Source organism: Arvicola amphibius, chromosome 3, assembly GCF_903992535.2.
Source record: "Arvicola amphibius chromosome 3, mArvAmp1.2, whole genome shotgun sequence".
NCBI classification, from domain to species: Eukaryota; Metazoa; Chordata; class Mammalia; order Rodentia; family Cricetidae; genus Arvicola; species Arvicola amphibius.
In genome coordinates this window covers 170,329,298-170,343,606 of record NC_052049.1, presented here as the reverse complement: position 1 = coordinate 170,343,606, position 14,309 = coordinate 170,329,298, and the positions used below count along the sequence as shown (strand labels likewise).

Below are 14,309 nucleotides of genomic sequence, written 5' to 3'. Positions count from 1 at the left end.
GCGTCTCCTGTTACAGAGGGCCACTTCCTCACATGTGATTATGTGTAATTCCAGAAATCCTACATACACACTCTGCCTAGTGAAACATTTAAATGGATTTTAAAAACACAAACTAGTCTAATTTTGTTTATTTGTTTGTTTTTCAAGACAGTTTTTCAAGACAGGTTTTCTCTGTGTAATAGTCCTGGCTATCCTGGAACTAGCTCTGTAGCCCAGGCTGGCCTCAAACTCAAAGAGATCCTCCTGCCTCTGGCTCCTAAGTATTGGGATTAAAGGCTTGCGCCACCACTGGCAACTTGATATGCCATGCTTTGTTGACTCTCATGGGAGGCCTTACCTTTCTGAGGAGTGGATGCAGGGTGGTGTACCAATGAGGTGTGGAGGAGGAAATGGGAAAAAAGGAGGGAAGAGAAACTGTGGTTGGTATGTGAAATAATAAAAAAAAATTAATAAACAACAACAACAAAAAAAAAAACCCCACAAAATTGCTTTCCTCCATGAAAGGGAAGGCACCTCCACTCGTTCTCAGGCTGGCATCAAGTCAAGGGCACACCTCAGCTGTGCCTGAATCATAGCTCCGATGCTTCCACAGGCACAGCCACCAGAACTGTCTGAACACGCAGTCAGAGATGTGTACATGTGACCTCTATGGGTAACTAGGAAGGGAGGTGTCTTCTAACTAACTGAAACGGGAAATTTAAATAGCAAAGCTGGCAATCATATGTGGAATCGTTTTTCCACCCTGCTGGGCATTTGCAACATAATCTTATTACTAAATCCAATTGCTTCAAAGAAAGGGAAATGGAAACTATGACACTAAAGAGGAATGCATGTTTTTCATTAAAAGAAAAAGAAGCAATTGTACAAGCATAAATATGAAAAAACGCAAAGTTACTGAAATAAAACACACTGCCATGTCTCAAGTAGCCTGCTGGGTCAGTGCTGGCATGGCTCAACAGGGGTTTCAATTCAGCAGAGCACGCTTGCTGTATGTCACTAATGCCCTCGTTTAAACATTAAATATTCCCTCAGGTCCCCTGTGTTAAAAAAGGACTGTTGCCGGGGAGCACTAACAGGAGGCAGTGGAGCCCTAGGATGTGGGGCTTAGACATTAAGTCATGTTGGATATGCCTGGAAAGAGGACCACGGACCTCAGTTCTCTCTTCTTCCTTGTTTACCTCATGGCTGTGGCTAAGTGCTCTGCTCTGCTATGTCCCCAGGCCACCTCTGCACCCCTCCCCTTGCCACTGAGCATCGCTCCAGGGGTCCAGAGCACTAGGGCCATCTGACCATTGACCAGAGTCTCTACAGCCCTGAGCAGGAACAAACCTTTCTTCCACGTTAATCAGTTCAAAGCCTTAGCTTAGTGACAGACAAATGACCAACAAAAGCAACAGGAAAGAGGAGTTTTACTGTTTCTGGGCAATCTCTCTCTTTCATTGTGGGTGTCTTAGCTACAATTCCTTCTCTGGGAGATTGTCCCTCTTTGATTTGCACAGACTCTGTAATCAAATGAAATTATGCTTTGTTTTTCAGATTTTAAAAATTATTTTAAATTGTGTGTGTGTGGGGGGGGGGTGCACATGAGTGCAGTGCAGGTGCCCACAGAATCCAGAGGGGTCAGATCCTCCTGGACTGTAAGCTGCCCAGTGTAGGTGCTGGGAACTGAATTCCAGTCCTGTGGAGAACCGGTCTGTATTCTTAACCACCGAGCAGTCTCTCCAGGCCCCATGACATCATGCTTTCTTAGAAATCGCAGAGTAAAAATTTTTTTAATATAACAACTCACTCTGAACTCCTCAATAATATTTTCCTAGTTAGAGCCAGAACCTAGAGGCCCATAAGCCGCAAGGCTAATTCTTCATGCCCCATGCAACACACCACCTTCTCGGTGAGCACACTGCTGAAGACTGGATCTGGACAGACTGACATCATTTTCATTACAAGTCGTACAAGAAGCTGATGCCGTCAGAAGAGCAACCTGGGCTGGAGCTGTGGTTGGGGTCGGGGTTGGGGCGGGTAGAGTGCTAGCCTAGCCTGTGTGAAGTTGGGTCAAACCCCCAACACCGCATTAAATAAATAAATAAATAAATAAATAAATAAATAAATACGACAAAATGGGGAGTAGCAGTATTTCCCGTAATCACATACTTGGGAAGGGAAGCAGAGATAGGAGGCTCAGAAGTTCAAGGTCATCCTGAGCTTCATACTGAGTTGAAGGCCAGCCTGGGCTACATGAGACTATGTAACAAACGAGCATAATCTCTACCATTCCTGGAACTTAGGCTCACAACCCTCTTTCTTTCCTATTTAGAATGAGAATTTCTAAAACCATGTTTTTCAGAATGAAAATGCTTTAGGCTCTTCCTCATTTAAACCCTCAATAGATCACAGATCGATTTAAAAAAAAAAAAACTCAAAACATTAGGCAAACAATTCTTTAATTTTTATCTTTTTCATTAATACATGGAAAATAATTCAGATTCTTTTTTGAATAATTCAGATTCTAAAACCAAAAACATCTAACTTGGCTCTTTTGCTGACTGTTAAATAGAGGAAGTCAGGGGGAATACACAATTGATAAAACTTAAAATGTTTTGCAATTAACCTGGCTGATTCAGAAGAACGAGATGCAAATCCTCATAAATATATCAAGCTGTCCAAGCTCCAGGCAGAACTTGGCAGGGGTGGCAGCTGGAACAGCCTTCTAGAAAAGAGAATCCCCTCTTTTATGTGCTTTAGTTACTGAACAGGATACGGAATGTCAGAAATGAGACAGGCCAGAGGAAAGGCAGGGTCCAGAGAACACGCCAGCATATCTGGGGTCACAGGCCTTGTGAGCAAAAACAGATGCCCAAGATAAGGATGTTTGTTCTCAGCGCAGCAGACTGTATTGCAAGACACTTCAAGTGCCAGCATCCAGTCAGACTACGAATTCCATCCTTTGACGCTAGCTTTAGAGGCTCCTAATTCACATGGTTAGCAATCAAAGATCAGTTTCCCACAGAAGGAAAAATGGCAACTAGAATTATCATGACCGCTGTGTATGTGGCTAGAAAGTGACATAAACACATGGTACCACACAGAGCGTAGCCAGCCACCCAGGAGGTCTCGAGGTCATATTTTCTACCAATACGAACTTGCTGGAGTAAAAACGCTTATACTTAATTCGGCTTCAGCTCTAATAGTAATGGCTCAAATTAGGATGAAAACATTATGAGTTAAGACCCTTCTTATAATAAAATTCCCACTTGGGAAAGCTTATCATCCAAGGCCATGAGTAAGGGGGAAATTATCCAATGTGTTTTCTCAGAGCTCACGCCATTTCTAAAGGGCAATCCGCCCTCAGCACATGTTAAGCCAGCCTTGGAAAGACTGATGATTGCTAAGTGTTAAATGCTGCTGTAAACGGATCAAAATGAACTCCAAATAGACTAGGGTTGAAGCTTTCAAAACATTTAAAGAATCAACCCACAAACTGTTGGGAGCAGTGAGACCCTAGATCCTGAATTTCTTGTAATCCCCTGATCTGAGTGCCTACAGCTGCTCTGAGCACGAGACCTTCAGGAGTTCCTGATGGCAGGAGAGTGGTTTCTGGTGGGTTTGGCTGGGGCGTGGCTATCTCTATATAATCTGCCCCTGAACACAATAAAGGGGGCATTCTTGGGGAATTCAAGGATGACCCGTGTCTCTGTCTCTCTGTCTGCATGTGTTTGTGTATTTTAACCTCCTGCCCCTTGCCCGAAGCTCGGTAACTGGGTTATAGCGCACTGAACGCAGACACGGGGGCGCGGTGCGCGGCAACAATCAACAAGTGAAAAGTAATATTCATAGATCTTTGGGTTGGAACTTTAAAATCTAAAATATAAATGAGGCTAAGTGTGCTGGTGTGTGCCTGTGATCCCAGCACTTAGTTGATGGAGGTAGTGGATCATGAGTTCAGTTCCATCCTTGGCTACGTACTGAGTTCAAGGAAAGCCTGGGCTACCTAAGACCCTCCTCAAAATAAAAACAAACCACAGTAAAAACAAACCAAAGTAAAAAAACAGCCAGGTATGGTGGCACACACCTTTAACCCCAGCACTAGGGAGGCAGAGGCAGGCGGATCTCTGAGTTCAAGGTCATCCTAGTTTAACAGAAGATCAAGTTCCAGGACAGCCAAGGCTACACAGAGAAACTCTGTCTCAAAAAAACAAAAACAAAACAACCCCCCCAAACAGAGAAAGATAAAAACAAACAAACAAAATCAACAATCCCACAAAACTGTAAGTGTAAGTACAGGATCAAATTATTTGTCAATATAAAGTTATTTTATATTAAGAGGTAAATATCAGAAAACTGGAAAATTCTTTCAGCATTTTAAATGAAATATTTAATACCTTCTTAGAGCATTAAAATATCTGGGACCCATTGTAAAGATAAGCAAAAGACAAATTCACAAAAGGAACAGAGAAGAATTAAAAGAGACTTTCCCAGCATTTAATTTTATCAGTCCCCCAAATCAAAGCAGAATAAAGCAACAATGAAATACCATTTTATAGCTAAATGTCAAAGTCCTATTTACAGCAGCTTTTGATTCGGTATTTCACATGGGGCTGGCCTGGGCGTGGTAGAAAGGAAAGGGTTACTACACTACAGTCTACTGTGGAGGCTTTGAGGAAAGCAGGCCCTTCTACATACTGCTGGTAGAATAACAAAGTAAAACCATTCCTAAGGAACACAACTGGCAAACTCCACCAAAACTACAGACTCACGCAGTCTCTGGCTCCCCCCACCCAACCTCTATCATCTATTTATCCTGTAACTGTATGGCTGTCCCTCTGTGGAATGGCAGGGACACGTGAATATTCACTGCAGCAGTATTGACTGTGAAGAGTGTCCAGTGTGCAACAGGACTGTGGAAGCTTGCTGTGCTATGTCCACCACAGAGGCCTCTAATAGGATGTGGGAGCTTTCTACACACCAACATGGAAGGATTCAAGATCACGAATACAAGCGAATCATGCTGACACTCTTTTTGGCATAAAAGACAAGAGGCTAATGTATATATACATCATTACAGTCTTCAAAGTTCCTATGATTGAGTTCATTTCATCACACTATCTACAAAGATATCACTCTGCAGATGTGATGTATAACACTAAGAAAATACAAGATTGCTTAAGAAATAATAAAGCAAATTATGGTAATACACGCAACTATTACTTCTGCTGAAGCTCATTGATGGTGAGCTTGGATAAAGATGCTTTCTGCTTAAGCAAAAATGTGACATTAAAAATACATATAATATGAATTAAACATGTAATATGGACACTAGAAAAGAAGAGCTGAGGTTGTCTCAGCAACGCTCAGTGCACAGCCCAACACCAGTGGCGTTCTAGGTGACAGGGTAGCATGTAGTTCAGTCAAACACCTATCAGCAGGCAAAGTGGTAACACCAGCAGGAGAGCCAGAAATGGATGCAGAGAGAGACATTTTGAGGGACCCAAAGGCACTGTTATGTTAAGACAGGAGATAATTTTTTACAGTCCATTTGAAGAAAGCAAGAATCATAAAGATTCTGAGAAGAAATGGAAGAGAGGCTAAAAGGGGAAAAATCCAACAGAATACGCATCGAGTGCTCTGAAAGTCGCCCTCGTGGGCAACGCTTTGCTCTGTCCTCAGTTCATGTGACTACCAGTTCTTCCTTCCTTCTTTATTTATGCATTTAATTTATTTATCTGCTGTTTGGTTTGAGTCAGGCTTCGCTGTATGGCCTAGGTTGGTGCTGAACCAGTGATCCTCTCGTCCCAGCATCCAGAGAGCTGGGATTACAAGCCTGAGCTACCACACCCAGCTGCCTTTCATATTTTATCAAATTTCCCGTTAGCACCAACCCTAGCTGTATCTGGAGAAATGAAAGCACGGCATAGCCAAGGGTCTATAACCATGACTCAAATGAGGTGGAGCCCAGGGCACCATGCCACAAGTACCAGCTCAGTCCTGGCACCCTTTATGTCCTGAGGACTTACACTTGAAGAAAATGATTTTTTTAATTCAAAAGATGTACAGATTATTATAAACTTATAACTGGTTTATAAGATAAGAATCCAATTTATAAGAAAATATGTAGTTTCTTAGGGTAGGATAAACAAGAAAAAGGAGGGGATATATTCAATCATACATAAAGCAATATTAGGACTACATATCAGGTAGCATCGTGGAATACCAGAAATGTGTCAGAGATAACATGGTAAAATGGGGAAAGTCTAACATTGCATATGTGAAGTAAGAACTTTAATCCCGGTATCAAACTACATCTAAGGAGGATGTTGCATAGCCTGACTGATACATTGATCCATATTATTATTATCTGACAGGCTGGCATCATGACTAAGATAACTACGTAAATGCTGGAGAAACACAATGGACAAGACAGCCGTGGAAGACAGGAAAGATCATACAGTCCTAAGAGTGGGCCGTGAGGTCTATGAGAGCATCCTTGTCAGCTTTAACTGTCACTTGGAGTCATATGAGAAGGAACTCTTTGAAAGATTTCTAAGATCAGCTTAAAACAAGCAGGTTGGCATGTCTCTGGGAGATTGTCTTAGTTGCTAATGGATATAGGAGGGTATGGTCCACATGGGCAGCACTATTCCCGGGTCAGATGGTCCTGGACTGTAGAAGAAAGGGAGCTAAGGATGAGGCATGAGCCTTGTAGATACTGGGAGAAGGCACACTGTAGACGGATTGGAAAGACAGTACAGAGACCTCCTTAGAATTGTGCCTGGGAGCAGCCAGGAGAGAGACGCGGCAGGCGAAGGAGTGAGCAGTATGGGATGAGGTGAGGGGCGTGAAGGGCTGGAAAGGGCAGACCCGAGGGGCATCGTAAGGCACTGCTAACTGCGTGGAGGGCTGGATGCCTACCTTCTCTATCCCTGATATACAGAAGGACAAGATTAGAGGTAAGGGAAGAGAGGCCAGGTACACTAGGCCAGACAGGGGAGCAAGAAAGGCAGCGTCCTCTTGAGGGTGGTGAGAGACTGGAAGGATGGCCAGCCGTGGGAAGAACACTTTAAAAGATCAGGTATGTACATTTTACAAAGCAAACAGGTTGTGTGACGCCATCTTTATCCAAGTCTATTGTGTATTTAACCACACACCCCCATTTCTTTTCCTCCTTTCCCTTCCTCTTTCCAATTAGCCCCCCCCTTTGACTTTTAGCTTTCATAAATAAGAGAATATGTGTGTGTGTGTGTATGTGTGTGTGTGTGTTTCTAGGTCTAGCTTACTTTGCTTGAAATGATCATAATTGTATCCGGTTCCCTAACAATGGCAGACTTTTGCTCTTCATGACAGCACTGAAGTCCACGGTGCATATGTATATACCATCATATTTTTTCCACCCTCTTCCCCTCCCTCAGCCTCCCTCTCTCTTTTTAGTCAAAGCTAATGTAGCCCCGGCCAGCCCAGTCTCAAGCTCATGAGATGGGATTACAGATGTGAGTCAGTATACCTTGCTTACATGGGACTGAAAACCAAGGCAGGGCTTTCTGCCATGCTCGGCTTGTACCTATCAAGCTACATTCCCAAGTCTACATTGTCTTTACCTATTCACGAATGTGCTTCTATCTCCCCAGTAAAACAGTACTAGTTGGGCCTGAGGAGATGGCTCAGCAGTTGGGAACACTAGCTGTTCTTCTAGAGGTCCAGGGTTCAATTCCAGCACCCACATGGCAGCTCACAATTGTAACTCCAGTTCCAGCAGATCTGGCTGCAGAAATGTGGTGCACAGACATACAGGTGGACAAAACCACCCACAAGCATTAACAAAGAGAACAAAGGTGCTAGCACCTGCTCAGAAGCGCTGATTACGTGCCTCTGTTAGTGACTTCTCATTCAGTAGCTTTACTTTGGTTCTTAAGACTGGCTATGGTTGAATGCTTACACCATGGAAAGTAGCAAATGGCACGACTTAGTGTAAGCTGGTTTTGCTGCATGCAAATGATGCTTCCTCAAAGAGAGGTAGCGGGGCAGGAGGAGGTCTACTTGACCCCAAGACATATACTGGGAGAAATAGTGATGATGGCAGATACATGTGAGTCTCTTTTTGCATGAATCAACACTGAGAGGACAAAAAGGGCCTGGGTCTAAAATAAATTCCGCAGGTGGGTTCTTGGGCTGGCTGTGCATGAGAAAATGAGGCAATACTATGCAAATGTGAAGTGAGCTGAGGTCAAATAGGGCAGGAGGACCAATTCTACACTCATCGGCTCCTTGTCTAACGTGCATTTGCTCGGCAGCCTGGGAAAACAGGCTCTCCACACAGAGGATTTCTGAAGGCTTGTATTTGGCTCTTGATGAAAAGGTTCTAAGAAAAACAAGAGAAAGCCACCGCGAAAGACACGCTTTGAACCCCAGAGAGAACACTACAGTGAGCCTACTGCAGAAGTAGACAAAGCACGCACTCCCGCTGAAGGGAAACAGTAAGTTCTGCTGGGACTGCCTGGAACTTAAATCTTACATAATTTGGCTTTCAAAAGGATAACTTTCGGGGTTAAAATCATTTCAATTACCTCTCTTAGACAAAGTAACCTTCTCAAGTATTTCTGTAGCTTTCCCCAACAGCGCCCGCCCGTGGCCTCGAGATGCTGCTCTCAGTGTCCCCCTCTTGGCTGAGCAGGAGCTGGCAAGCTAGGGGCACTTTCTTCTTCCCCTGAGCTGAGTGGGACCTGACAATCCTGCAGTTTGGGAGCCAAACTGGAATTCCTTCCATCTGTATGCAGACATTTAAGAATTTGGCTGGACTCCACAGGAAGGCTTTACAGAGCACTTAATCAAGTGCTCCAGAGGTTAAATTTCAGGAAAGCCCTCTTGGATCCAAGATAAAGGCGGGGTGTAAAAAGGGAAAACAAGAGCCCTGTGAGTCAGAGGGCCTTCGCTCGCCTCCGCACTCAAGACTGCGGACTCCCAGCTCAAACAGGTTGGTTCCTTTCTTTTTCTCCTTTTGACCTAAATATACATTTAAAAAAATTTTTTAAGCCCAAAGATTTTGCATTTTTATTTTAGTGAGGGATGGGGGGCTTGGTGCATGAGAGTTTAAACATTTACATGGGCCAAAAAAGGCTATTTAAGAACATCTCTACACTTTAACCTTGAAGTGAAAATATGAATATATCAAGAAGAATATATTATTTTCAATACCATTGCTGGTTTGTCAGGGAGCTAATAGAGTTTACCAGATCATTTCTTTCTGCTCTTTATAATATTTTTTTGTCTTGAAAATAATTTAAAAAACAGTTGAAAGTCTTCCTATATATCTGCAGAAGGGTAAGTTTTGCAAATAACCTCTATTCCTATTCTGATTTTCTTATGCTGTTGGAAAAGTCATACTTGCCCTTATATTTTATTTGGTTCTGTTGCTCTTTGTCATCAAGTTCAAGATTTCTGTGGTAACAGAGAGGAAAGAACCAAGTCATATTGTGTTAATAATTAAAGCAGAAACGGTGGAGGCTACAGGAGGCTGCCAGTGCAGCTTCTGCACCGCCTTTAAGGACAAAGTAGCCACTGCAGACTGTTGATGCTTGCTTTCTGTATCATAAAGAAAACCCCTCAGCAGCACCTGCCTCAGGGAGCACCTTCCCTAAGTGGCACCTTTACATTAGTCATCCAAAGAAGAGTTAGCAAGTTAAAGACCTCTCTAGAAACTTCATGTTCTTTCCTGTACTGTTTTGAAAATGCTGTTTTCATGAGTGATTCTGTAAGACCAGGGATTCTTTGAAGGACAAAAATGGCCAATCAAGATAGAGAAGCTAAGAAAGAAAAGGCAATAAAAACAATGAAAGTCATTGTAATATTCATAGTAATATTTGTGAATTCAGTGCAAGCTTTTCTTGATACACTGCAGTGCTATTGGCCAGCGTGTGATTCCTGAGTTTGAGACAGGAGACCCCTAACACATCCAACATCCATTCCGCTTTAACGGCTTCTATGTTATGTTATGTTATGTTATGTTATGTCATGTCATGTTTTATTATGTTGTGTCAGAACCTGACAGCTATTTAATGAGCAGCTAGAATGTACCTGGTATGTAATAAATGCTTCAATCACAACCAGAAATCAAACTGCTCAGACTGCAGAGAACTAAGAGCTGGGAGATACATTTTCTCCACAGGATGGAGTCACATCCTTGATTGAGGGTGAATCTTCTGGGGAGGAAAACCCAAACTAACTTACTCATAAAGGGAGGGCAGAAAGTAGTGCTGGGTTAAGGGCAGGTGGGAACGATGGTGATGCACATCAGAACAGCCTGTGTCTCCAACAGCTGGCAACGCAGCACCCTCCTGTCTACTGTGTGGAGACAGGGAAGGGAGAGGAAGCAGGAGGGAGTCTTGGAGTCCATTCTGTGGACCCTGTGCTGTCTCTTTCTCAGGAAGGGAGGTGCTTCCCGGTGCAGAGCTAGATGAGGGGGCATTAGACTGGCAAGTCAGAGGTACAATACCGACAGGTAAAGAATGGTTTTCACAGGAAAGTTGGTGAGAAAGATGAAGAACAGTAGATTCCAGCCAGGAAGACAGTGCAGTATGTGAGTGTGAGTGTGTGTGTGTGTGTGTGTGTGTGTGTGTATGCATTTGCGTGCGTGCGTGTATACAATCAGAAGGGCCATAGTGGGCAGATGGCACAAGTCTGAAGACCGCAAGGGCAGGAAGATCTGAGACCCATTTGCAAGGTAAAATCTGAACATGCAAACTAGGTGTGGTGGCTCACACCTATAATCCCAGTACTGGGGAGGCTGAGGCAGGAGAATTGCTAATTTGGGCTACAGAGTGAGATTCTGTCTCAGGGAAAAAAAAATCAAAATAAAACAAGCAAGTAAGAGTGAACAAACTTATAGACTAACTGGAAACAAGGGGATCTAGGTAAGTGAGAAGTCCAGGTCAGTGCCAATTTTCAGCTTCGAAGGACCGGGACACAAGTGGTACCAGGGGACACGAGAGGGACCAGGGGACATGAGAGGGACCAGCGGACACAAGTAGTTACAGGCTTGGGAGGCAAGCTGACTAAATGAGGTTTTCCTGTAGAAAAGTCAACATTAATGCTCTATACAAATGCCAAGTTAATTTATTTAAATTTAAATTATAGTAACACTAGAATAAAAAAATTAAAACATTCCTTTTTTCAAGCAAGGCAACTTATTTTAATTTATTACAGCTAACTCCACAAGACAAGTTATTTGTAAAAATTACAACATTTTTTCTGTTCTTTGATGAAATTTTCTATTATAAAAACCAGACTGAGTCTGGTCTATAAGAACTAGTTCCAGGACAGCTAGGACTTTAATGCAGAGAAACCCTAACTCGAAAAACAACAAAGAAAAACCAGACTGGGTAGATGGCCCTGTGGTTAAAATGCTTGCTGTCCAAGCGTGCGGACTTGAGTCTGGGTCCCTAGCACATATGAAAATGAGGAGTGGGCTTGCGCCCACCTACACTTCCAGCGCTCGGAAGATAGAGGAAGGTTGTGTGGTTCAAGCTGGCTATCAGAACAACTCTGCTGGTCAGCTCTGGGTCTAACCTCCGCCTCAAGAAGTAAGTACAGAGTAATCTAATGACTCCTAATGCCAACTCCAATCTGTAGATATATGCACATACATGTGCCTTCACACCCACCCACATACATGCAGACCACACATATAAGCACATACAAAAAGAAATTCCACAAAACCAAACAACTTATATTTACTTAAAAGTCTTCAACTTTATCTAGGATTTAGTAATAACTAGGGAATCCCTTAGGATATTGTCTGTTGGCCATGGACAAATGCCAGTTCCTGAACACAGACGTGTAAGAACAAAGGATGGGGGAACGGGCTCAATGTGGCTCCCATTAAAGTTTTCAGAGTGAGATCCAGGCTCACACATGTGATAGCCACAAGCTATTCTCTAGAGAAAACACAAACCATATGTTGGGTAAAGCTGCTTCCTTTTAAGCAATGCTGAAGTGAGTGTCTTGTGTTCTTCCTGCCGTCCAGCTCGGTGCCATGGCTCTAGTGCAGAGCCAGCCAACAGACTATTACTACGAGGGAAATGAAATGAACGACACTTACGACTACAGCCAGTATGAAACGATCTGCATAAAAGAAGAGGTCAGGCAGTTTGCCAAAGTCTTCCTCCCTGCCTTCTTTGCAATAGCCTTTGTCATCGGACTGGCAGGGAATTCCACAGTTGTGGCAATTTACGCCTATTACAAGAAACAGAGGACCAAGACAGATGTGTACATTCTGAATCTGGCTGTGGCAGACTTGTTGCTTCTGGTCACATTGCCCTTCTGGGCAGTTAATGCAGTCCATGGGTGGATTCTAGGGAAAACGATGTGCAAAGTAACTTCGGCCCTGTACACAGTAAACTTCGTCTCTGGGATGCAGTTTCTGGCTTGTATTAGCATTGACAGATACTGGGCAATCACTAAGGCCCCCAGCCAATCGGGAGCGGGGAGACCCTGCTGGATCATATGTGGCTGTGTGTGGGTGGCTGCTACCTTGCTGAGTATACCCCAGCTGGTTTTTTATACCGTGAATCACAATGCCAGGTGCACTCCCATTTTTCCCCACCACCTGGGAACATCCCTGAAGGCATCCATTCAGATGCTGGAAATCTGCATCGGCTTTGTGGTTCCCTTTCTTATCATGGGGGTGTGCTATGCCATCACTGCAAGGACGCTCGTCAAGATGCCGAATATTAAAAAGTCTCGCCCCCTCAAGGTTCTGCTCACGGTGGTTGTAGTTTTCATTGTCACCCAGCTGCCTTACAACATTGTCAAGTTCTGCCAAGCCATAGATGCCATCTACTTGCTGATCACCAACTGTGACATGAGCAAGCGCATGGATGTCGCCATCCAAGTCACAGAGAGCATTGCACTCTTCCACAGCTGCCTCAACCCTGTCCTCTATGTCTTCATGGGGGCCTCCTTCAAAACCTATATCATGAAGGTGGCCAAGAAATATGGATCCTGGAGAAGACAGAGACAGAACGCAGAGGAAATTCCTTTTGATTCCGAGGCTCCTACAGATCCAACCAGTTCTTTTACCATTTAAATATAAAATACTCTCTGCTTTTTCTTGGACACACACACACACACACACACACACACACACACGTGAGGTTTCTTACTCATATAAAATATTTGTGTTACACTGAGACTCAAGTGTCCAGCACTAGACTGTTGTTGCAATGTCTAACAAAGAAGGAGCAAAGGGTGGGGTGTGATGAAGACAGACACCAGAAAGGAAACAACAAACGGGCAGAACCTGGAAATTAAAGTTACTACAGGAAAACAGCATGGCGGGAAGAAGAGGAAGCCTTTATGGCGGTGGGGTGTTTTCATCTTGACTATAGTGGTGGCTACTAAAATCTAGATGTGCCACATAGGAATTTCAACTGCCTACTTTTGATAGCAACTGTAATTATGAAATATAAAACATTGGCTAATGAGCACCCAAGACCATCCCATGTGATAAGTCACTGTGTAAGGGTTATCCGGGACCATCCTGTGTGATGTCATGGGTAAAGGTTATCCGGGACCATCCCGTGTGATGTCATGGGTAAGGGTTATCCGGGACCATCCCGTGTGATAAGTCACTAGGTAAAGAGCCCCCAAGACCATCCTGTACTATTTTGTAACTTCCTTTGAGTAGACAGCAACTTTAAAATAAAAAGTTAAAAAATCCCATCATGCTCTGAGTCAGGTGATCTAAAACCAATTAATAAAGAAACTTATGTTGAGGAAATTATAAGTATTTGTAATTATTTAAATTTTAATAAGAATATTTTTCTGCAAAATTCCAATATCTAAATAATTGTAATAAAACTTACTCTAATTTTTTGTTTCATAATTTATAAGTTATTATATAAAATATAAAATGGCAATTATCCCAACCTTTAAAAGAAGGCCAAACCTATAAACTTTCCTGAGATGTTACACATTCTGGTAAGTGCCTATATATGCAATTTGCTTTGATGATGTCACCAAAGAAAATTATCCAAATACATTCTGGGTTCATTATGCACATTCTAGAAGCAAGCCTTAAAAATCATAGTTATCGGGGCTGGAGAGATGGCTCAGAGGTTAAGAGCACTGCCTGTTCTTCTAGAGGTCCTGAGTTCAATTCCCAGCAACCACATGGTGGCTCACAACCATCTATAAGGGGGTCTGGTGCCCTCTTCTGGCATGCAGGTATACACACAGACAGAATATTGTATACATAATAAATAAAAAATAAAAGACAAACAAATATTTTTTAAAAAAATAAAAAAATCATAGTTATCTAGAGT

At 43.0% G+C, this 14,309-nt stretch overlaps 2 protein-coding genes across 2 annotated transcripts in view; one reads left to right on the top strand and one right to left on the bottom strand.

Moving 5' to 3' along the window:
- The window catches only part of Acad11 (acyl-CoA dehydrogenase family member 11), a 78,608-nt gene that overhangs the window by 20,406 nt on the left and 43,893 nt on the right, over nt 1–14,309 (bottom strand). The window lies entirely within an intron of this gene.
- Ackr4 (atypical chemokine receptor 4) lies at nt 8,912–13,765 on the top strand. The gene is made up of 2 exons (XM_038324032.1): nt 8,912–8,962; nt 12,011–13,765. The coding sequence occupies exon 2, from the start codon at nt 12,020–12,022 to the stop codon at nt 13,070–13,072; it is 1,053 nt and encodes a 350-aa protein (XP_038179960.1). The 5' UTR covers nt 8,912–8,962; nt 12,011–12,019; the 3' UTR covers nt 13,073–13,765.